This window comes from Salvelinus namaycush, chromosome 10 (genome assembly GCF_016432855.1).
Source record: "Salvelinus namaycush isolate Seneca chromosome 10, SaNama_1.0, whole genome shotgun sequence".
NCBI lineage: Eukaryota > Metazoa > Chordata > Actinopteri > Salmoniformes > Salmonidae > Salvelinus > Salvelinus namaycush.
Window position 1 is genome coordinate 30,250,574 of NC_052316.1, and position 24,520 is coordinate 30,275,093.

At 43.4% G+C, this 24,520-nt stretch overlaps 1 protein-coding gene across 1 annotated transcript; it reads left to right on the forward strand.

The window, feature by feature from the left end:
• The first annotated feature begins 14,454 nt into the window (after nt 1-14,454).
• LOC120054525 (interferon regulatory factor 4-like) lies at nt 14,455-24,184 on the forward strand. The gene is made up of 9 exons (XM_039001963.1): nt 14,455-14,486; nt 14,753-14,969; nt 15,253-15,439; nt 16,448-16,530; nt 17,167-17,311; nt 17,975-18,073; nt 18,199-18,579; nt 20,711-20,823; nt 23,128-24,184. Exons 2-9 carry the CDS (start codon nt 14,769-14,771, stop codon nt 23,308-23,310), a joined length of 1,392 nt encoding a protein of 463 aa, XP_038857891.1. The 5' UTR covers nt 14,455-14,486; nt 14,753-14,768; the 3' UTR covers nt 23,311-24,184.
• Nucleotides 24,185-24,520: the final 336 nt, after the last annotated feature.

Below are 24,520 nucleotides of genomic sequence, written 5' to 3' on the forward strand. Positions count from 1 at the left end.
GGAAACAGCAGAGGGAGCACGCCCCTATCCGGGACCGGGACCGCAGTGGAGATGGTGGAAAGCTTCAAGTTCCTCGGCGTACACATCACTGATTATCTGAAATGGTCCACCCACACAGACAGTGTTGTGAAGAAGGCACAACAGAACCTCTTCAACCTCAGGAGGCTGAAGAAATTTGGCTTGGCCCCTAAAACACTCACATATTTTTACAGATGCACAATTGAGAGTATCCTGTTGGGCTGTATCACCACTTGGTATGGCAACTGCGCCGCCCGCATCCGCAGGGCTCTCAAGACGGTCTGCCCAACGCAACACCGGGAGCAAACTACCTGCCCTTCAGGACACCTACAGCCCCCGATGTTAAAGGAAGGCCAAAAAGATCATCAAGGACATCAACCACCCGAGCTACGGCCTGTTATCATCCAGAAGGCGAGGTCAGTACAGGTGCATCAAAGCTGGGACCGAGAGACTGAAAAACAGCTTCTATCTCAAGGCCATCAGACTGTTAAATAGCCATCACTAGCCGGCTACCACCCGGTTACACAACCCTGCACAATAGAGGCTGCTGCCCTATATACAGTACATAGACTTGGAATCACTGGCCACTTCAATAATGGAACTCTAGTCACTTTAATCATGTTTACATACTGCTTTACTCATCTCATATGTATATACTATATTCTATTCTACTGTATTTTAGTTAATGCCACTCTGACATTGCTCAATCTAATATTTATATATTTCTTAATTCCATTATTTCACTTTTAGGTTTGTGTGTATTGTTGTGAAGTGTTAGATACTACTGCACTGTTTGAACTAGGAACACAAGCATTTCGCTATACCCAAGCATCTGCTAAATATGTGTATGTGACCAATACAATTTGATTTTATTTAGCTAACCCTTCCCCTAACCCTAACCTAACTCTTAACCTTAGCCCCTAACCCCTAGAGCTAGCTAGTGTTAGCCATCTAGCAACCTAACTAACATTAGCCACAACAAATTGGAATTCACATTTTAACGTTTTACAAATTCGTAACATATTGTACGAATTGTAATTCCTAACAAATGGATGATGGACATCCACAAATGAATACATACCATACAAAACACAACATATCATACTAAATGGAGGGTCTCGGATTTATATACAGAATAATACGAAATGCTCTGAGACGATTTTGGTCTATCTCCACTCCACCTCACTCAGATATATATTTAGCCCGAGAGAGCAGAGGCTACAGGACGGCCACATACCTAAACACTCACATAGCAGGGTTAAGGACACTTCATATCATTACTTATGACCCACAGTCAGATTTATTTACTGTCTGCCGCCCTAACCACACCGCGTGAACCCGGTGCGGCACATACTCTATCAGAACTCCCAAACAAAGTCTCATAAAATAATATTGAATTTAGCCACCAGACAACTGAAAACTACACGCAAGGAGTGACTACTCGACTATCTGCTTGTTAAGAAGGCATGTCACCAGCTACTGGGAGATAAATTATCCTGAAAATATTGGCTACATTTTATACAGGTTGTTCAGACCAGTAGCCTAGGCTAAAATATATTTGCATCTATTTCTATACTGAACAAAAATATAAATGCAACATGTAAAGTGTAGATCCCATGTTTCATGAGCCGAAATAAAAGATCCCAGAAATTTTCCATACACACAAAAAGCTTGTCTCTCAAATTTGGTGCACAAATTTGTTTACATCTCTGTTAGTGAGCAATTCTCCTTTGCCAAAATAATCCATTCACCTGACAGGTAAGGCATATCAAGAAGCTGATTAAACAGCATGATCATTACACAAGTGCACCTTGTGCTGGGGAAAATAAAAGGCCACTCTAAAATGTGCAGTTTTGTCACACAACACAATGCCACAGATGGCTCAAGTTTTCAAGGAGGGTGCAATTGGCATGCTGACTGCAGGAATGTCCACCAGAGCTGTTGCCAGAGAGTTGAATGTTAATTTCTCTACTATAAACTGTCTCCAACATCATTTTAGAGAATTTGGCAATACATCCAACCAGCCTCACAACCACAGACCACATTTAACAACGCCAGCCCAGGACCTCCACATCTGGCTTCTTCACTTGTATCATCTGAGACTAGCCACCCGGACAGCTGATGGAACTGAGGAGTATTTCTGTCTGCAATTAAATGCCTTTTGTGGGGGAAAACTAATTCTGATTGGCTGGGCCAGCTCCCCAGTGGGTGGGCCCGGCTCCCCAGTGGCTGGGCCTATGCCCCCCCCCCCCCCCCCCCCCCCAGGCCCACCCATGATTAGGGCCTAATGAATGAACTGTAACTCAGTAAAATTGTTGCTTTATATTTTTTATCAGTATATAATACATTGATCAATCAATCAAATGTATTTATAAAGCCCTTCTTACATCAGCTGATGTCACAAAGTGCTGCACAGAAACCCAGCCTAAAACCCCAAACAGCAAGCAATACAGGTGTAGAAGCACGGTGGCTAGGAAAAACTCCCTAGAAAGGTCAGAACCTAGGAAGTAACCTAGAGAGGAATCAGGCTATGAGGGGTGGCCAGTCCTATTCTGGCTGTGCCGGGTGGAGATTATAACAGAACATGGCCAAGATGTTCAAATGTTCATAGATGACCAGCAGGGCCAAATAATAATAATCACAGTGGTTGTCGAGGGTGCAACAGGTCAGCACCTCAGGAGTAAATGTCAGTTGGCTTTTCATAGTCGATCATTCAGAGATCGAGTCTGCGTCTCTCACATGGATAGGCAGATCATTCCATGAAAATGGAGCTCTATAGGAGAAAGCCCTGCCTCCAGCTGTTTGCTTAGAAATTCTAGGGACAGTAAGGAGGCCTGCGTCTTGTGACCATAGCGTACGTGTAGGTATGTACGGCAGCACCAAATCGGAAAGATAGGTAGGAGCAAGCCCATGTAATGCTTTGTAGGTTAGCAGTAAAACCTTGAAATCAGCCCTTGCCTTAACAGGAAGCCAGTGTAGGGAGGCTAGCAAACACATATGATCAATTGTTTTGGTTGTAGTCAAGATTATAGCAGCTGTGTTTAGCACTAACTGAAGTTTATTTAGTTCTTTATCTGGGTAGCCGGAAAGTAGAGCATTGCAGTAGTAGTTTAACCTGGAAGCATGGATTAATTTTTCTGCATCATTTTTGGACAGAAAGTTTCAGATTTTTGCAATGTTACGTAGATGGAAAAAATCTGTCCTTGAAACAGTCTTGATATGTTCATCAAAAGAGAGATCAGGGTCCAGAGTAACGCCGAGGTCCTTCACAGTTTTATTTGAGACGACTGTACAACCATCAAGATTAATTGTCAGATTCAACAGAAGATCTCTTTGTTCCTTGGGACCTAGAACAAGCATCTCTGTTTTGTCCGAGTTTAAAAGTAGAACATTTTCCGCCATCCACTTCCTTATGTCTGAAACACAGGCTTCCAGGGAGGGCAATTTTGAGGCTTCACCATGTTTCATCAAAATGTACAGCTGTGTGTCATGCGCATAGCAGTGAAAGTTAACATTATGTTTCCGAATGACATCACCAAGAGGTAAAATATATAGTGAAAACAACAGTGGTCCTAAAACGGAGCCTTGAGGAACATCGAAATGTACAGTTGATTTGTCAGAGGACAAACCATCCACAGACACAAACTGATATCTTTCTGACAGATAAGATCTAAACCAGGCCAGAACTTGTCCATGTAGACCAATATGGGTTTCCAATCTCTCCAAAAGAATGTGGTGATCGATGGTATCAAAAGCAGCACTAAGGTCTAGGAGCACGAGGACAGATGCAGAGCCTCAGTCTGACGCCATTAAAAGGTAATTTACCACCTTCACAAGTGCAGTCTCAGTGCTATGATGGGGTCTAAAACCAGACTGAAGCGTTTCGTATTCATTGTTTGTCTTCAGGAAGGCAGTGAGTTGCCGCGCAACAGCTTTTTCTAAATTTTTTGAGCGGAATGGGAGATTCGATATAGGCTGATAGTTTTTTATATTTTCTGGGTCAAGGTTTGGCTTTTTCAAGAGAGGCTTTATTACTGCCACTTTTAGTGAGTTTGGTACACATCCGGTGGATAGAGAGCAGTTTATTATGTTCAACATAGGAGGGCCAAGCACAGGAAGAAGCTAGTTCAGTAGTTTAGTTGGAATAGGGTCCAGTATGCAGCTTGAAGGTTTAGAGGCCATGATTATTTTCATCAATGTGTCAAGAGATATAGTACTAAAAAACTTGAGTGTCTCTCTTGATCCTTGTTCCTGGCAGAGTTGTGTAGACTCAGGACAGCTGAGCTTTGGAGGAATACACAGATTTAAAGAGCAGTCCGTAATTTGCTTTCTAATGATCATGATCTTTTCCTCAAATTAGTTCATGAATTTATCACTGCTGAAGTGAAAGCCATCCTCTCTTGGGGAATGCTGCTTTTTAGTTAGATTTGCGACAGTATCAAAAATGCATTTTGGATTGTTCTTATTTTCCTCAATTAAGTTGGAAAAATAGGATGATCGAGCAGCAGTGAGGGCTCTTCGATACTGCACGGTGCTGTCTTTCCAAGCTAGTCGGAAGACTTCCAGTTTGGTGTAGTGCCATTTCCGTTCCAATTTTCTGGAAGCTTGCTCCAGAGCTCGGCTATTTTCTGTATACCAGGCAGCAGGTAGCCTAGTGGTTAGAGCGTTGGACTAGTAACCGAAAGGTTGCAAGATCGAATCCCTGAGCTGACAAGGTAAAAATCTGTCGTTCTGCCCCGAACAAGGCAGTTAACCCACTGTTCCTAGGCCATCATTGAAAATAAGAACAGATTATTTGTTGCGATTGCAAACGTAATAAAATGGTGGTCTGGGATTATGAGGAAAAACATGAAGATCCTTGGAAGTGAGGGATCTAACGTTAAGTAGCCCTATTTTGAGGTATCACAATCTCTTTCAATTATGGCCGGAATGGAGGAGTTCTTTATTCCAGTGAGATTGCTAAAGCGAACACCGCCATGTTTAGTTTTGCCCAACCTGATGCCTTTGATTGACGCACCTGGCAGCGGGAGATTTCCTTCCCAGGAAGTGAGAAGTGGAATCAACAAGGTAGCGGTAATGTGATTGGAGCACATGTGTGTCATCTGCCTTTGATTGGCAGAAAATTGGCTACATGGAATTCAGTTAAATAGCCTGCTAATGCAATGATCAAAGAGATAGCCTACTGTAATAAATAGACTACAATTAACAGAATCTCTTTATTATAGGCTATAGAATAATTTGAGAATGAAAATGTAACCACACTCTTGGTGCATTCTAGGTACTTCCTGATGTCTAGCTGGAAAACTTCAGAGGAAAGTCATTCCCCTCACTGTGTGTGTGTGTGTGTGTGTGTGTGTGTGTGTGTGTGTGTGTGTGTGTGTGGCGTAGGCATGTGTGTAGCAGGGGGTGTCCCTTTATGGGGGTGTCCCTTACACACACACTGTTCAGTTCACCAGCTCTTTCCATAGACCAGCTAAAGCACAGTTATAAGGGTGTCTTCATGTAATATGTGTGTTATTTTTATCTTAAGGAATGTCCCTGTGAACATATTTTGCTTCTAAATAATTTGTTTGATGATCAATATTATATAACTGATTACACCAGCCAATATCAATTGACTGACTCCTACACTGTGCGTGGTTTGGTTTGGGCCCCATTTCATAATCAGGCTTGGGCCTAATTCTCTCAAAGTGAGTTTAGTCCTATGTAGTCCTTCTATATATCACCTCATGGCCCATCAGGCCTCCCCAGTGTGAGAAAACATGCACTGGGCACATCTGTCCTAGGTAGAGAGACCTTAAGCTTCCTTTTAAAGACTGAATTTGATTAGAACATTTACTGTTTCTTGCTTTTGGGCCAAGGTGTTGGCCTGTTTTAGAAACATTGGTTTTCCGGTTTTTCTTTCAGTTCAAATTAAGAAAAGCCTGTTTGTGAGAGCTTGTTTGCTTGGAGATCCTTGGGGAGTTGGTTGTTGTTGTTGAGCAGAAAACTCTTTATTTAGGACTGGAGTACATGGGGCCTTTGTGATTGGAGGACAGGGCCTATGTGATTTTTCTCAGTTGGTAAGTGCATGGCGCTAGCAACTCTAGGATCGTGGCCATGGGTTAGATTCCTTCAGGGATCATGTACATATACTCAAAATGTTAGCACTTCCTGTACTGTAAGTCGCTTTGGATAAAAGTTTATTTTTCTTATGTAATTTTCTGTAGTTTCTATCCTCTGCAGATGTGCGGGACAGGGAGCTGTTGGCGAAACACAATATCACCCACATCCTATCCATCCATGACACAGCTGCACCCATCCTAAAGGGGAGACCACATCTGTCACGCCTCACCCTGTTACCATGGTGACCAGACAGACCCCTGACCTAGGGCAGGACGCAACGTTTTGGAACGTTCAGATAGACATAGCCTATGTAGAACAAACCTGTATCTCTAACATGTAGAATAAGGAATCACATCAGGTCTACCCATGGCATTTCTATCTAGAACATTCACGAACGTTTGTTAACTGAACGTGGCCCTGCAGTTAAAGCATCTAGGTTCACGGCCTCGTGCTGTGTGATAGGCTAGATCAGCAGTGTTACTTGGTCAATCTAGCTGCTACCGCCTCACTGTGTGTTATGTTGGTATGGAAGAATATGTGGTTTCAGCAGGCTAATGCAATGAGAAGCAGTAGAGATCAATCTAGATCCTACTCTGCTAATATCTTGACCTTCTCAGACTGTCCTTGATCTTGAACAACAAATAGTCACTTGATCCCAGTCGTAGGCCAGCCATGATCTATCACTCTCAACTTGATATAACCATGAGTAAAATGGTTACTTTAACAGGGAAAAGGTTATTCTACATTATAAACTGGGTGGTTTGAGCCCTGAATGCTGATTGGCTGAAAGCTGTGGTATATCATGCCGTATACCATGAGTATGACAAAAACAATAGTTTTTACTGTTTTAATTACTTTTGTAATCATTTTGTGGTATATGGCCAATATACCACGGCTGTATCAAGGCACTCCGCGTTGGCCATATACCACACCCCCTCATGCCTTATTGCATAATTAAACAGTAGGATTATGTAAACTTTTGTGTGTATACTATACAATAGAGATTTTACGACATCTGTGGAAGAAAACAATACGTAAATAATAATACATAAATAAACTTTGAGTCAAACGCAACTTACATGGTATAGTATTTATGAACGGATCATGTCAACAACACACACTTCTCTGTTACGACTCCTAAAATAGAAAACTGAAATTGTTGTGAAAGTCAAACTTTCTTATCCCCATTTTCAATTGTTATATGGAAAGTAGTACCGACTTCTGGTATCACTCACAAGACAACGGGGTTCTACCTCAAGTTATGTAATTGAAGGTGCAGCTGCCAAAACACTGTGAATTTCTGTTTGATTTGATACTGCATGTTACTGTGTTTTAATTATTTAACAGCTTTTCAACAAAACATATGTCATTTCATTTGCAGCTGAATGTGCTCGGTTAGGTATATTGTTATCTGCATTTTCTTATTTTCTATATTTATTCATGACAAAAGTGTAACTCTATTAAATGTTACTCTGGTTTTTCAGATAGGGCTACATTCAGATGTTCAAATATGTATACGAAAGAGCGGGAAATGTGTGTGTGCGTGAGTGTGTATGTGTGTGTGTGTGTGTGTGTGAGAAAAAGATAGAGGACAAATCTCAAACTGAGAATGCCAAAATGAGCTGTGTGGTTAGCAACTAGTTTTCATTCAGTGCTGTTGACTGCAGCTGTTTAAGTTGCACAGACTATAACATATTTGTGTACAAACACACGTACACATACGACATTCAGTTGTACAATTGACTAGGTATCCCCCTTTCCCTATTGCCTCAGAACTTTCATCTTTTCTCATTGAAAGCCAGCAAAGCCAAACCACGTCCCAATCTCTGTACACTTTCTCAGTCTGTGACAGCATGTCAGTTAGTTGTTGTGTGTACACTAGTGTGTTTTCACTACTATTACGCTGAAGAGAGAACTTCTAATACAGTATCACGACCCAGTCTGATCAGCCAAAAACTTATATTAAAAGCACATGTTAAACACAAAGACTCAAAACAATGCTGCTATCGCCTTTCACTAACCCTTCCTCATCCATAGTTGATGGGCTAAGAATGGCTTATGATATAGTTACAACAGAACTAAGAATGGCTTTTGATATAGTTACAACAGAACTAATAATGGCTTATGATATAGTTACAACAGAACTAAGAATGGCTTTTGATATAGTTACAACAGAACTAAGAATGGCTTATGATATAGTTACAACAGAACTAATAATGGCTTATGATATAGTTACAACAGAACTAAGAATGGCTTTTGATATAGTTACAACAGAACTAAGAATGGCTTTTGATATAGTTACAACAGAACTAAGAATGGCTTTTGATATAGTTACAACAGAACTAATAATGGCTTATGATATAGTTACAACAGAACTAAGAATGGCTTTTGATATAGTTACAACAGAACTAAGAATGGCTTTTGATATAGTTACAACAGAACTAAGAATGGCTTTTGATATAGTTACAACAGAACTAAGAATGGCTTATGATATAGTTACAACAGAACTAAGAATGGCTTTTGATATAGTTACAACAGAACTAAGAATGGCTTTTGATATAGTTACAACAGAACTAATAATGGTTTATGATATAGTTACAACAGAACTAAGAATGGCTTATGATATAGTTACAACAGAACTAATAATGGCTTATGATATAGTTACAACAGAACTATGAATGGTTTATGATATAGTTACGACAGAACTATGAATGGTTTATGATATAGTTACAACAGAACTATGAATGGTTTATGATATAGTTACAACAGAACTATGAATGGTTTATGATATAGTTACGACAGAACTATGAATGGTTTATGACAGCTATAACACAGCTAACGTCCCAATCCCACTTGGGCCAATAAATATAACGATAATTACAACCATCAACTATAAATCGTTGGCAAGTCGTCACACTATTATAAAATACTTTATCATTGTACCTATCAATCAACTGATGAACAGTCGAGAAGCAATAGCGTAATGACTCAGATGTCTGTTTGTCGTTCTGCAGACTAATAGCCAGTCAGCTGGAGGGTTTATTTGCATACTCAACAGTCAACGAGTAGACTGACTGATTGATTTCTGGGAAAATGGCTCTGTGGTTTTGGATAGGGGAGAGGTTAGCTAGCAACCTGGTCAAGTTTACATCAGCAAATTTAGAAGAAATTGATTACGCTTATCAATATAAATATGAACCTGATCTTTTTTCATTGCAGTGTGTTTTTCGCCACCCTTTAATTCACTGCACACAGTTTTGGTCAGGATTGTGTGGTAACTTGTGGTTAGGACCAGGATATCAGCAGTTGCTATGATGATTATTGGTGTTGACTGTGTTGTATTGTAGTTTACTATGCTGATTATGATGACTCATTATTTTGATGACCAGTTGAGAAGGTTAATTAGAAAATGTCAAGACATAAGGATATTTCTGAATTAATGTTAGCAGAAAGCAGTCCCATCAGTCATACGCATATACAGTATACATGGTAGGACATCTTCTATAACATTAGACAGTTCCCAGTTCCATAGATACAATAGCTAAATGCATGCGTCCTTCTTTCTGTCGGTGGTGTGTGTATGCGTGTGTATGTGTGTGTGCACATGCGACTGACAGAACTGTCCTGTTGGAGGACTCCTGCGGCTCAGTCTGTCCCAGAGGGCCGAGGGGTTTTTGCGGAGGTGCAGTCATATCGGGACAGAGTAGTTTCTGCCCGCTGGGGCCATGGGCTCACCATCAGCTGTCAGGTGCACATTCACCACACACACACATTCACCATACACACACACACACACACACACACACACACAGAGTTCAAACTATGATAAAGAGCCTTATCACTAGGCAGGTTGGCTAACATTCTGACACATTGCTTATAGCTAAATGTATAATTGGGTCTATTGTTGACTTGTGTTGTTCAGCTCGTCATTCTCCTCCAAAGGAGATGACCTACCTATGTCTTCCTGCTGCTGATGCCTCCAAACAAAGCCTGTAAGTGTGTGTTCTGTGTGTGTGTGCTCACGCTCGTGTGTGCATAATGTGCGTGGGTGGTTTACATATACATTACGTTTATTACAGTATAACCCCTAAACAGTTTACAATAAACCAAACTCTAAGTTTGTGTTTTCTATCTCCTTTCCGTCCCCAGAAACCAGTTCTTTAAGGACCGCATCATATTCATCCACGAGTCCATCCTCAAAGGGAAGGGATGCCTGGTTCGCTGGTGAGAACTTGTTTAAATGTATTTATCATTGTTTTAATATATGAATGATGATTGATGTACTGTATTGATGACTTGATCATTCATTGATTGACTGATGTGTTCCCAGTGTGGCAGGTGTTTCCTGTAGTGTTGCATTGGTGGTGGTGAACATCATGACTGTTACTGGGCGGGGCTGAGTGGCATCGTTATCAGCGGTGAGCGTGGTGCAGCCGTATGCTTTGTGTGTATTGTTAGATATTACTGCACTGTTGGAGCTAGAAACACAAGCATTTCACTATACCCGCAATCACATCTACTAAACACGTGTATGTGACAAATAAAATGTCATTTGACATTGTGTTCCTACACCAGCTAGAGGACTAGCTGGTCAGAGTCAACAGGTCTTTTCTCTCTTTCTTCTCTCTTTCCCTCACCTATTGAGCCTTTGCTCTCCTCCTCTCATCTTGATCTCTCTCAGCTTCCCGAGTATTGACTGTCTTCCACTCTCTCTGGTTCTTTATCTCTCTCAGCTTCCCGAGTGTTGACTGTCCTCCACTCTCCCTGGTTCTTTATCTCTCTCAGCTTCCCGAGTGTTGACTGTCCTCCACTCTCCCTGGTTCTTTATCTCTCTCACCTTCCCGAGTGTTGACTGTCCTCCACTCTCCCTGGTTCTTTATCTCTCTCACCTTCCCGAGTGTTGACTGTCCTCCACTCTCCCTGGTTCTTTATCTCTCTCACCTTCCCGAGTGTTGACTGTCCTCCACTCTGCCTGGTTCTTTATCTCTCTCACCTTCCCGAGTGTTGACTGTCCTCCACTCTGCCTGGTTCTTTATCTCTCTCACCTTCCCGAGTGTTGAATGTCCTCCACTCTGCCTGGTTCTTTATCTCTCTCACCTTCCCGAGTGTTGAATGTCCTCCACTCTGCCTGGTTCTTTATCTCTCTCACCTTCCCGAGTGTTGACTGTCCTCCACTCTCCCTGGTTCTTTATCTCTCTCACCTTCCCGAGTGTTGACTGTCCTCCACTCTGCCTGGTTCTTTATCTCTCTCACCTTCCCGAGTGTTGACTGTCCTCCACTATGCCTGGTTCTTTATCTCTCTCACCTTCCCGAGTGTTGACTGTCCTCCACTCTCCCTGGTTCTTTATCTCTCTCACCTTCCCGAGTGTTGACTGTCCTCCATTCTGCCTGGTTCTTCTCTCTATCAATCTCCACCTTATGGTCTCTCTCTGCTTCCTTTCAACTATCCATTTCTTGTGACTCGTCCTTTCTTGTGACACTCTTTCCTGCTGTCTCTCTCTCTGTTCTCAGTATACAGTGCATTAAGAAAGTTTTCAGACCCCATGACTTTTTCCACATTTTGTTACGTTATGAAGTTATTTTAAAATGGATTAAATTGTTCCCCCCCCCCTCATTAATCTACAAACAATACCCATAATAACAAAGCAAAAGGTATTCATACCCTTTACGCAGTACTTTGTTGAAGCACCTTTGGCAACGATTACAGTCTTGAGTCTTCTTGGGTATGACGCTACAAGCTTAGAACACATGTATTGGGGACTTTCTCCCATTCTTCTCTGCAGATCCTCTCAAGCTCTGTCAGGTTGGATGGGGAGTGTCGCTGCACAGCTATTTTCAGGTCTCTCCAGAGATGTTAGATCGGGTTCAAGTCCGGGCTCTGGCTGGGCCACTCAAGGACATTCAGAGACTTGTCCCGAAGCCACTTCTGCGTTGTCTTGGCTGTGTGCTTAGGGTCGTTGTCATGTTGGAAGGTGAACCTTCACCCCAGTCTGATGTCCTGAGTGCTCTGGAGCAGGTTTTCATCAATGATCTCTCTGTACTTTGCTCCGTTCATCTTTCCCTGGATCCTGACTAGTCTCCCAGGCCCTGCCACTGAAAAACATAACCACAGCATGATGCTGCCACCACCATGCTTCCCCATAGGGATGGTGCCAGGTTTCCTCCAGACTTGACAGTTAGCATTCAGGCCAAAGAGTTAAATCTTGGTTTCATCAGACCAGATCATTTTGTTTCTCATGGTCTGATAGTCCTTTAGGTGCCTTTTGGCACACGTCAATCGGGCTGTCGTGTGCATTTTACTGAGGAGTGGCTTCTGTCTGGCCACTCTACCATAAAGGACTGATTGATAGAATGCTACAGAGATGGCTGTCCTTCTGGAAGGTTCTCGCATCTCTACAGAGGAACTCTGGAGCTCTGTTAGAGTGACCATCAGGTTCTTGGTCACCTCCCTGACCAAGGCCCTTCTCCTCTGATTGCTCAGTTTGGCCCGGCAACCAGCTCTAGGAAGAGTCTTGGTGGTTCCAAACTTCCTCCATTTAAGAATGATGGAGGCCACTGTGTTCTTGGGTACCTTCAACGCTGCAGAATGTTTTTGCTACCCATCCCCAGATCTGTGACTCTAAACAATCTACAGACAATTCCTTCGACCTCATGGCTTAGTTTGTGCTCTGACATGCACTGTCAACTTTGGGCTCTTATATAGACAGGTGTGTGCCTTTCCAAATCATGTCCAATCAATTGAATTTACCACAGGTGGACTCCAATCAATTTGTAGAAACATCTCAAGGATGATCAATGGAAACAGGATGCACCTGAGCTCAATTTCGAGACTCATAGCAAGAGTCTGAATACTTATGTAAATAAGTTATGTTTTTTATTTTTAATAAATGTGCAAACATTTAAAAAAAATCTGTTTTCGCTTTGTCATTCTGGGGTACTGTGTGTAGATTGATGAGGAACAAAAATGTATTTAATCCATAAGGCTGTAATTGAACAAAATGTGGAAAAAGTCAAGGGGTCTGAATACTTTCCGAATGCGGTGTAGGTTATGGTTTAAGACAAGTATGAGAAGAACCCTTTCAACGATGAAGAGGAGATTGGAGCCCTTCTGTTGCCAAAGTCTCAGACCATCAGTGACTCCATAGCAACGGACACGGCACCAGCAACACATGACCCCATGTCTCCAGCCAGACACCTGTCACTCACGCAATGCCCAGCCAATCCTTGTGTCTCACTGCATAGATATGGGCTGGACTTGAGTTCCATATTCGCAGTCAACCAACTTTAAATCGACCAACTTTGATGGAGGCAAATGTGCAAAATTCCAAGTTGTCAAAAATATGATATGGGTCATATGTTTGCAAATGTGAATGCTGTCACAAGGGGATTTCTCAGTGGTCCCTGTGTGTGATTGGGGTCTTCTTTGACATGGGCTCCTTTCCCCCTAACTGTCACAGCAACATGGAAGAGCAATCCATCTGACAGCACAGCAAACATACTTTACTATAGGCTAAATGCAATCCACACCAAGACACAGGTACTCCTCTCATTTGATCATCTCCTTCACCCCTCTCCATACACATGCTCCTCTTTCTGTGAGTGTTGTGTGGGTTTGTGTGTGTGCTTTGCGTGTAATACTTATATGAAACTCCACACTGCATCTTTATAGACCAACAGAATTTTGATTGTATGTATATTCAAGATTAGTCAAGAAAAAATATTCTGACATATTATTAAAAAAGAAACAAAACGTGTCTACTGTTTTCAAGTGGTATATGACTTTGCAAGCTCAGCTGCATTTCAATTTGTTCTCCACAGGAAGGCAATGTTCTTTATCACAATCATAATTAGCCTATGACTTTAGTAATTACAATGATTATACCTAGGCTACTTACTTTTTTTGCAATATGCCTTAGATGAAAAAATAGGCACCCAGTATGTTTCTTACATCTTCAGGCTTATTTGAGATCAAGTTTTCCCAATCCTTGAGGCTGTATCAATTGCACTTCTTGGACAGGGAATTAGGCCAAACGATTTGTATCATGAACATAAAATATCACTGGCAGGATGTATGCTTCTATTTAGCCCATTACATGGGTTTATATAACTTCAAATAATTGTTTTGCTCTCTACTACGGTGAATAGATTGTCCCACTTTCCAGGTTTGCGGGTGTCCCGTGAGGGTTTCCCCCTGCTGTTTACGGGAGGCTTGCGCAGATAAGGTTCACAGAACTTAGCAGGTGCACATCTCTCTACTCGCCCCGCCCACTCCACAACTATGATTTAAGTTAAGTTGTCACGCTGCATTATGATCTTTCGAGACTGATTGATTTCAAAACTCAAAGGGGTTTCGAGTTTCAGAGGTAAGTCATGGACACTTGCTCTGCTCCCTCTAAAACATATAGGCTACCTGCAGCAAAAGATAAATTCACATCCAATTAAACGTTTTCAAAAGTGAATGTAGCCTATTCTTTAATTATTTTAATAAAATGTACATAATTGATCTGCAAGTTTACGCAAGCAATTTGGCATAAAAAAATGGAATCATAATATTTTTTGCAGACATTTGTAATAAAATGTATGTGTGCTGGATCATTTGTAGACTAAATATCTGAATGCTTGTCTACAGCGTCTCTTGGCTAGAGATGAATCCGGATTCGGACTACGGCATGTCTACAGTGAGCTGTGGAAACGGGAAGCTCCGCTCGTGGCTGATCGAGCAGGTTGACACCGGGAACTACGCGGGCCTCGTGTGGGAGAACGACGACAAGAGCATCTTCAGGATACCGTGGAAGCACGCAGGCAAGCAGGACTACAACCGGGACGAGGATGCCGCTCTCTTCAAGGTACTGTATGATACGGGGCCTCAACGGAATGTCTCTCAACTGTTGCATTTACGCACTGCATTTGTTAGAGATGTGTATTATACACTTGACCAAAATATTGGACATTTAGTTGTGTTGGTTGCAAACAGAACTATTAGACTAAAGATGAGTTCATTTCGTGCGCTTTGGGTAGGTTGAAGTGCCAAATCCCAGAAGCACAGGACTTGTCTTCAACTCATGCACAACTGCACCGGTGATTCGTTACCCATATCTCACGGCTCGGTTTTGTGTGACATTCCTGCAGGCTTGGGCGCTGTTTAAGGGCAAGTTTCGTGAGGGCATCGACAAACCGGACCCGCCAACGTGGAAGACGCGCCTGCGGTGCGCACTCAACAAAAGTAACGACTTCGAAGAACTCGTGGAAAAGAGTCAACTGGACATCTCAGACCCCTACAAAGTCTACCGGATCATACCCGAGGGCGCCAAGAGACGTCAGTATAATTATATTCTATCAATTCTAGAAAATTGTATCAATTCTACCCGGTATTCTATCAATTTAAGTGGCATTCCAATACATGCAATAAACGGTAGTTGTATGAATGAAAATGATGAAAACAGGTTATCAAAAGTTATAAAATCAACTTCTTGTTTTTATCATATACTGTACACCACCATCAGTAGGAAACAGAGTTGTCCCCCACTCACTGAATGCCCCGATGGGTTTTTTGTAAGGGGGGGGGGGGGGTTGATAGGGTTTTGATAGGGGGGTAGGGTTTTGACAGGGTTTGATAGGGGGGGTTTGATAGGGGGGGGTAGGGTTTTGATAGGGTTTGATGGGGGGGGGGGGGGGGGGGGGGGGGGGTAGAGTTTTGATAGGGGGTAGGGTTTTGATAGGGTTTGATGGGGGGGTAGGGTTTTGATAGGGTTTGATGGGGGGGTAGGGTTTTGATAGGGTTTGATGGGGGGGGGGGGTAGGGTAGGGTTTTGACAGGGGGTAGGGTTTTGACAGGGTTTGATAGGGGGGGTTTGATAGGGTTTGATGGGGGGGGGGGGGGTAGGGTTTTGATAGGGTTTGATGGGGGGGGGGGGGGGGTAGAGTTTTGATAGGGGGTAGGGTTTTGATAGGGTTTGATGGGGGGTAGGGTTTTGATAGGGTTTGATGGGGGGTAGGGTTTTGATAGGGTTTGATGGGGGGGGGGTAGGGTAGGGTTTTGATAGGGTTTTGACAGGGGGTAGGGTTTTGATAGGGTTTGATGGGGGGGGGGGGGGGGGGACATCAGTATGATCATACACATCAGTATGCTGGATAATCAAGCTGCCAAACCACAAGACACTGTGAATTAGTTACAGCCAACTGTAGGATAAAGTCCTGATTATGCTTGTGCATGTGTAATAATGAACGTATTATTCTCTTATGAACTTTGAGAGCGCAATGAATGTGTGTGTGTCTGTGTTTTGTTTCAATTATTCCTCCTGTGTAACAGATTTCTTGCTATCAGGATCCAAACAGGAGGATGGTGGCAGCCCGCAGACTCCCCCGAGCTATCCCATGCACCCCTCCTACCCCGCCCTACAGACTCAGGTAACTATTACAAGGAAGGCTGTGCGTGTGTGTGTGTGTGCGTGTGTGTGTGCAGTGTTGGGGAAGATATTCAGAAAGATAGTTAACCAATGACTTCACACTGGAAGAAGTTAAGCTACACTAAAGCTCCCCTTAAGAAACATATAGTTTAACTAAAGTTACTGTGAAAAAGTAGATCACTACATCAAAACGACTTTAAATGTCAAATGGCATAGAATACAGATTGCAAGACAGATCACTCTGGAGACAGATATTAACAGAATGTGTAATTTAGCCTATTTAACACAAACTGTGTTTAAAGTGAGAATTAGTCATGTCTGATGCCTAAAAAGAAAGGAAATTCTCTGCTTCACCCATCTTTTCTTTTTGCAAAAAAAGTTGTGTGTAGTTCCAGTAGTTAGCTACATGGCAAAAAAAGTAACTAACTACTAAAAACACTATCTAGATTTGAATATAGTTCAACTACCACCAAGCTACTGCAAAATGTAGTTAAATTACTAGTTGAACTACATGTAGTTCACTACTCCCAACACTGCGTGCATGTGTGAGAGAGAGACAGCTGCACAAATCTCTGTCTCTATGTGTGCAGATGTGATGGTTTGACTGAGGGGTATCTCCTTGTCTCTATGTGTGTAGATGTCTGGGTACATGTCCAATGCAGAGCGAGGCTGGATGAGGGACTATCTTCCAGAGCAGACCTCGCTCCCTGAGCTGCCCTATGGCCAGTGTTCCTACCCCTCACGCAGCCTACCCTGGGCCCAGGGCCCCAGCATGGACAACGGTAGGCCCAATACCACCAATACCACAGCATCCATGTTTGTTTGTATGAGAGAATGTAATTTAGGGTGTGTAGATGTGTAGTCAGAATCACCTTTATTCACCAAATACATTTGCATGTACAGGAATTTGACTTGGTGAAATGGTGCAGCCACAATAAACAGGATATACAGACAACATACTGTATGTAGAAGCAGAGTTTACACAAATCCATGTGGTATGTACACAATGTAGACTGTAAGCTAAGAACTACAAGCTACACTATAAACACTAAGTTACATTATAAATTATGTATGTAGAGATGTATAAATAAATAAATACAATTTTTACAGGATGATGTGCGGTTGGGGAAATATGTAAATGAAAGAGTCGGGTGCATATGAGTGTGTGCAGAGAGTGTAAAGAGCAATTTGCCATTCTAGGATGATAGACTATGTACTATGAATTAGAAAATGTATCGTGGACCAGGTGGCCCAGTTGGTGAGGGTCAACCAGCTATTCAGGCGATGGGAGTTATGTTCACATGGGCCTACATACCAACTTGACATTGCTCAAATAACTTGCTTTTCACGTGATTGTCGATTCGACCCATGATATTTGTGTGTATGCTGTTCTGTTGTGTGTTGGAATAAGTGCCTTTATTCAGGTACTGTCTCTGTGTTTGCAGGGTACCAGATTACAGGGTCCTTCTACACCTACCCTACTGATGGCCAGCCCTCCCCCTTCACACTGGACACCAGCATGAGATCAGCTGAGGCACTCTCAGGTACAATATACAGTGTACACACACACTTATTTACTTCACGTATGACTTGCCAATAACACATTTTGTTCCACGTAATTGGTATTATATTGTGTTAGCTCTGACCATTACTCCCTCCTCCACCCCAGATATGCGGTTACATGTGTCAGTGTTCTACCGGGACTCCTTGTGGAGGGAGGTGACCACCTCCAGTCCCGAAGGCTGTCGCATCACTCCCTGCTCCCCAGACGACAAGCTCTATTCCCCCACTGGAGGTCCAGACCTGGTGCCCCTACCCCTGGACAGCCTGCCAGCCCTGGGGAGGGGGGAGGAGTGCCCCCCCAGCCCCCCTGGTGGTACCCTGGAGAGGGGCGTGCTGCTATGGATGGCCCCAGATGGCCTCTACGCTCGGCGGCTGTGCCAGGAGAGAGTGTTCTGGGAGGGAGGGTTATCGCCCTACGGAGATAAACCCAACAAGCTGGAGAGAGAACACACCTGTAAACTACTGCACACACAGGACTACTTTGCAGGTGAGTTAACGTACACTGCAGGCAGGCAGGCGGGCACGCACCCACACACGTGTCTCATTCACTGGCAAACCAAACCACTCTCTGTTGTCATGCTGTTTCCTGGTCATGAACAGGAAGCAGATACGTCCTCATTTCCTTGAAATATGATGAGATTGCCTCCATAATCCCCAACACACACTTTTAAGAATGACACATGACACACAGTAGTGACCTCATCCCCGCCCACCTACCACAGATGTGTTCAGCCTGATTGGTCTAATTTGCATATAGAACCAGGAGTTTCCATCCAGTCACACAACCTCTAAAGTCACCACCACACCAGCTCATAAGAATTCCCTTTGACCAAAATGTATTAACCCTTTATAGGGGGTTAAGCCTTTATAGGGGGTCTAGATTGAATCCTCTTTCTCCCTCCCTGCAATCTGTCCTCTCTACCTAACCATCTCTACCTCACCTCTCTCCCTGTTTGTCTCAGAGCTGCGGGGCTATGCCCACCACGTCTCTCCTCTGTACCTAATCTAACCATTTCCACCTCACCTCCCTCCCTCAGAGCTGCGGGGCTATGCCCACCATGTCTCTCCTCTGTACCTAATATAACCATCTCCACCTCACCTCCCTCCCTCCCTGTTTGTCTCAGAGCCACAGGGCTATGCTCACCATGTCTCTCCTCTGTACCTAATCTAACCATCTCCACCTCACCTCCCTCCCTCCCTCCCTGTTTGTGTCAGAGCTGCAGGGCTATGCCCACCATGTCTCTCCTCTGTACCTAATCTAACCATCTCCACCTCACCTCCCTCCCTCCCTGTTTGTGTCAGAGCTGCAGGGCTATGCTCACCATGTCTCTCCTCTGTACCTAATCTAACCATCTCCACCTCACCTCCCTCCCTCCCTGTTTGTGTCAGAGCTGCAGGGCTATGCTCACCATGTCTCTCCTCTGTACTTAATCTAACCATCTCCACCTCACCTCCCTCCCTCCCTGTTTGTCTCAGAGCCACGGGGCTATGCTCACCATGTCTCTCCTCTGTACTTAATCTAACCATCTCCACCTCACCTCCCTCCCTCCCTCCCTGTTTGTGTCAGAGCTGCAGGGCTATGCTCACCATGTCTCTCCTCTGTACCTAATATAACCATCTCCACCTCACCTCCCTCCCTCCCTGTTTGTGTCAGAGCTGCAGGGCTATGCTCACCATGTCTCTCCTCTGTACCTAATCTAACCATCTCCACCTCTCCTCCCTCCCTCCCTGTTTGTGTCAGAGCTGCAGGGCTATGCTCACCATGTCTCTCCTCTGTACCTAATCTAACCATCTCCACCTCACCTCCCTCCCTCCCTGTTTGTGTCAGAGCTGCAGGGCTATGCTCACCATGTCTCTCCTCTGTACCTAATCTAATCATCTCCACCTCACCTCCCTCCCTCCCTGTTTGTGTCAGAGCTGCAGGGCTATGCCCACCATGTCTCTCCTCTGTACCTAATCTAACCATCTCCACCTCACCTCCCTCCCTCCCTGTTTGTCTCAGAGCCACAGGGCTATGCTCACCATGTCTCTCCTCTGTACCTAATCTAACCATCTCCACCTCACCTCCCTCCCTCCCTCCCTGTTTGTGTCAGAGCTGCAGGGCTATGCTCACCATGTCTCTCCTCTGTACCTAATCTAACCATCTCCACCTCACCTCCCTCCCTCCCTGTTTGTGTCAGAGCTGCAGGGCTATGCTCACCATGTCTCTCCTCTGTACCTAATCTAACCATCTCCACCTCACCTCCCTCCCTCCCTGTTTGTGTCAGAGCTGCAGGGCTATGCTCACCATGTCTCTCCTCTGTACCTATTCTAACCATCTCCACCTCACCTCCCTCCCTCCCTGTTTGTGTCAGAGCTGCAGGGCTATGCTCACCATGTCTCTCCTCTGTACCTAATCTAACCATCTCCACCTCACCTCCCTCCCTCCCTGTTTGTGTCAGAGCTGCAGGGCTATGCTCACCATGTCTCTCCTCTGTACCTAATCTAACCATCTCCACCTCACCTCCCTCCCTCCCTGTTTGTGTCAGAGCTGCAGGGCTTTGCTCACCATGTCTCTCCTCTGTACCTAATCTAACCATCTAGACCCTATTAACCACTTATTTCTCTCTGTCTACCAGAGCTGCAGGGCTATGCCCTCCACGGCCGGCCCCCTCCACGTCTCCAGGTGCTGCTGAGTTTTGGAGACGAGTGTCTGGACCCGCAGAGACAGAGGAGGACCCTCACTGTACAGGTACAGTATATAACTATCACCTAATATCAATATGACCTCTACCTGTATTCAACCACTCTCTCTACTTTACCCAAACCCCATCCCCTAATCCTGGCCCTCTCTCCACCCCCTAACCTCTCTCCATTCTACTCAAATCAAACTGTATTTGTCACATGCTTCGTAAACAATAGGTGTAGACCAGTGGTGTAAAGTACATACGTAAAAATACTTTAAAGTACTTCTTAAGTCGTTTTTTGGGGGTCTGTACTTTACTTTTTATATTTTTGACAACTTTCACTTTTACTTCACTACATTCCTAAAGAAAATAATGTACTTTTTACAGCATACATTTTCCCTGACACCCAAATGCACTCGTTACATGATGAATGCTTAGCAGGACAGGAAAATGGTCCAATTGACGCACTTATCAAGATAACACGTGGTCATCCCTACTGACTCTGACTCACTAAACACAAATGCATCATTTGTAAATTATGTCTGAGTGTTGGGGTGTGCCCCTGGCTAATCGTACATTTTTAAAACAAGAAAATGGTGTCGTCTGCTTTGCATAATATAAGGATTTTGAAATTATTTATATTTCTACTTTTGATACTTAAGTATATTTTAGAGCTGACATTTACTTTTGATACTTAAGTATATTTAGAACCAAATACTTTTAGACTTTTACCCAAGTAGCATTTTACTGGGTGACTTTCACTTTTACTTGAGTAACTTTCTATTAAGATATCTATACTTTTACTCAAGTATGACAGTTGTGTACTTTTTCCACCACTGGTGTAGACTAACAGGGAAACGCTTACTTACGGGCCCTTCCCAACAATGCAGAGAGAAAAAAGGTGTCATTTTCACTGCTCTGATGACAGGTAATTGTCTCCCCTAATACAGGAGTAATAAAGACCTAGTGCACCATTTTTTTTGTTAAATATACAGTACCAGTCAAAAGATTGGACACACCGACTCATTCAAGGGTTTTTCTTTATTTGTACTATTTTCTACATTGTAGAATTATAATGAAGACATCAAAAATATGAAATAACACATATGGAATCATGTACAGTGCTATATGTGTTATTTCATAGTTTTGATGTCTTCACTATTATTCTACAATGTAGAAGATAGTAAAAATAAAAACCCTTGAATGAGTAGGTATGTCCAAACTTTTGACTGGTACTGTATATACACTACCGTTCAAAAGTTTGGGGTCACTTAGAAATGTCCTTGTTTTTGAAAGAAAATTACATTTTTTCTCCATTAAAATGACATCAAATTGATCAGAAATACAGTGTAGACATTGTTAATGTTGTAAATGACCATTGTAGCTGGAAACGGCTGATTTTTAATGGAATATCTACATAGGCGTACAGAGGCCCATTATCAGCAACCATCACTCCTGTGTTCCAATGGCACGTTGTGTTAGCTAATCCAAGTTTATCATTTTAAAAGGCTGATTGATCATGAGAAAACGGAGTCCAAATGGCAGCTTCAAATGTTTAGAAGGCCAGCATCCCGGAGTCGCCTCTTCACTGTTGACGTTGAGACTGGTGTTTTGAGGATACTATTTAATGAAGCTGCCAGTTGAGGACTTGTGCTGCATTTGTTTCTCAAACTAGACACTCTAATGTACTTGTCCTCTTGCTCAGTTGTGCACCGGGGCCTCCCACTCCTCTTTCTATTCTGGTTAGGGCCAGTTTGCGCTGTTCTGTGAAGGGAGTAGTACACAGCGTTGTACCAGATCTTCAGTTTCTTGGCAATTTCTCGCATGGAATAGCCTACAATACTCAACTAGTCTAAAGAAGGCCAGTTTTATTGCTTCTTTAATCAGAACAATCATTTTCAGCTGTGCTAACATAATTGCAAAAGGGTTTTCTAATGATCAATTAGTCTTTTACAATGATAAACTTGGATTAGCTAACACAATGTGCCATTGGAACACTGCAGTGATGGTTGCTGATAATGGACATCTGTACGCCTATGTAGATATTCCATTAAAGAAATCAGCCGTTTCCAGCTACAATAGTCATTTACAACATTAACAATGTCTACACTGTATTTCTGATCAATTTTATGTTATTTTAATGGACCAAAAAAATAGATTTTCTTTCAAAAACAAGGACATATCTAAGTGACCCCAACTTTTGAACAGTAATGTATAAATTTAGTTGTAAAAAATTTGGTGGGGTATTTATCAGGGGTTGCTGCAGCTCCCTCAGCACCCCTACGTCCCGTGGCTATGCCCCATTACAACCGCCACCAGCTCCCAGTGACACCAGTACTGATCCCTGCTGTTCCCCTCCGCCCCTGCAGGTGGAGCCCATGTTTGCCAGGCAACTCCTATACTACACCCAGCACCAGCAGACCAGCGGACACTACTACCGCAGCTACGACCTCTCCCTGCCAGGGGTCACGGAACACAGCATGACACCTGCTTTAACCGAGGACTACCAGAGGGTCATCACGCATCACCATAGCAACACCCTGCAGGACTGACATATCTGGCCATCTCTGATCACAGTCAGACTGCGGTGCAGGATATGGGGAGAGGAGGAGATGGGAGAAAGCCTGGGGAGAGGAGGAGAGTCGTTTCCCTGTACTCTGGATCCCAGATTTCACTCAAAGCCCAAGCAGAACTATGCCACTCCAATCCAAGACAGACTGAACCTAGCCAGGCCAGACTGAACTGAACCAAGCCAGACTGAACTGAACCTAGCCAGGCTAGACTGAACCTAGCCAGGCCAGACTGAACTGAACCAAGCCAGACTGAACTGAACCTAGCCAGGCCAGACTGAACCAAGCCAAGCCAGGCCAGACTGAACTGAACCAAGCCAGGCTATGGAGGAACATACAATCTCTTCAGTGGTCCCGGGGTAACAGATGTATATCTGTTGTATATTGTAGATGTGTTTGTGTGTTGTAAGGACTCAAGGGAATCAATGTTCCAAATATTCTTTGGACCAAACTTTATTTCAACAACTCAGGGAGCCGTCCTTTGGCCGTAGAGACCCAAACTTGACTGACATTTTGTGTTTCAACGTCCACTTTCTGTCCACAGCCACAGAACTGACAGCTGTAGTGATTGTATTGACATGTTTTTTAATGTGCTTAATTGTGTTTGCTCAATTTCTTCTGTAACTATGTTAGAAATTTTACCTGACTACTGTATGTAGATTTCCCAGCATCAATACTGAATAATAGGGAATACTGTAATAGAGATGACCAAAGACGGCCTCTGAGATTGGACCACACTGAAACACTGACTAGCATGCTGAATCTTTGATAAACTCAGTGAGATTGGACCACACTGAAACACTGACTAGCATGCTGAATCTTCGATAAACTCAGTGAGATTGGACCACACTGAAACACTGACTAGCATGCTGAACTCTTCAATAAGCTCAGTCTGTCATACATATGGAACATGTTTTGTAATAGAAAAATAAAAAATTGTACCAAAGCAAAAATGGTGCATTTTTTGAGACAAACAGACATTCAATCAAATAGCTAGAGGGCTCATGTTAGACAAGGGATTTGTGGTGAAGTGACATCCTTCGGATGTGTGCATGTGTTTACGTGTGTGTGTGTGTTCTTTTGTGCGTCTGTGTACAGGAAGCCTGGTTCAGATGCAGGATGACGCTGGTTAATCAAACACACTCACAGGAGAACGCTGTCATAAACAATGTGTGATGACATCACCAGGGGA

Bases quoted from the DNA above. Each gene is read 5' to 3' on its own strand.
- LOC120054525 (XM_039001963.1), top strand. From the start codon at position 14,769: ATGAATCCGGATTCGGACTACGGCATGTCTACAGTGAGCTGTGGAAAC. The intron at 17,312-17,974 runs GTAGGCCCAATA...CTGTGTTTGCAG, and splicing joins GGGCCCCAGCATGGACAACG to GGTACCAGATTACAGGGTCC. The intron at 18,074-18,198 runs GTACAATATACA...CCTCCACCCCAG, and splicing joins ATCAGCTGAGGCACTCTCAG to ATATGCGGTTACATGTGTCA.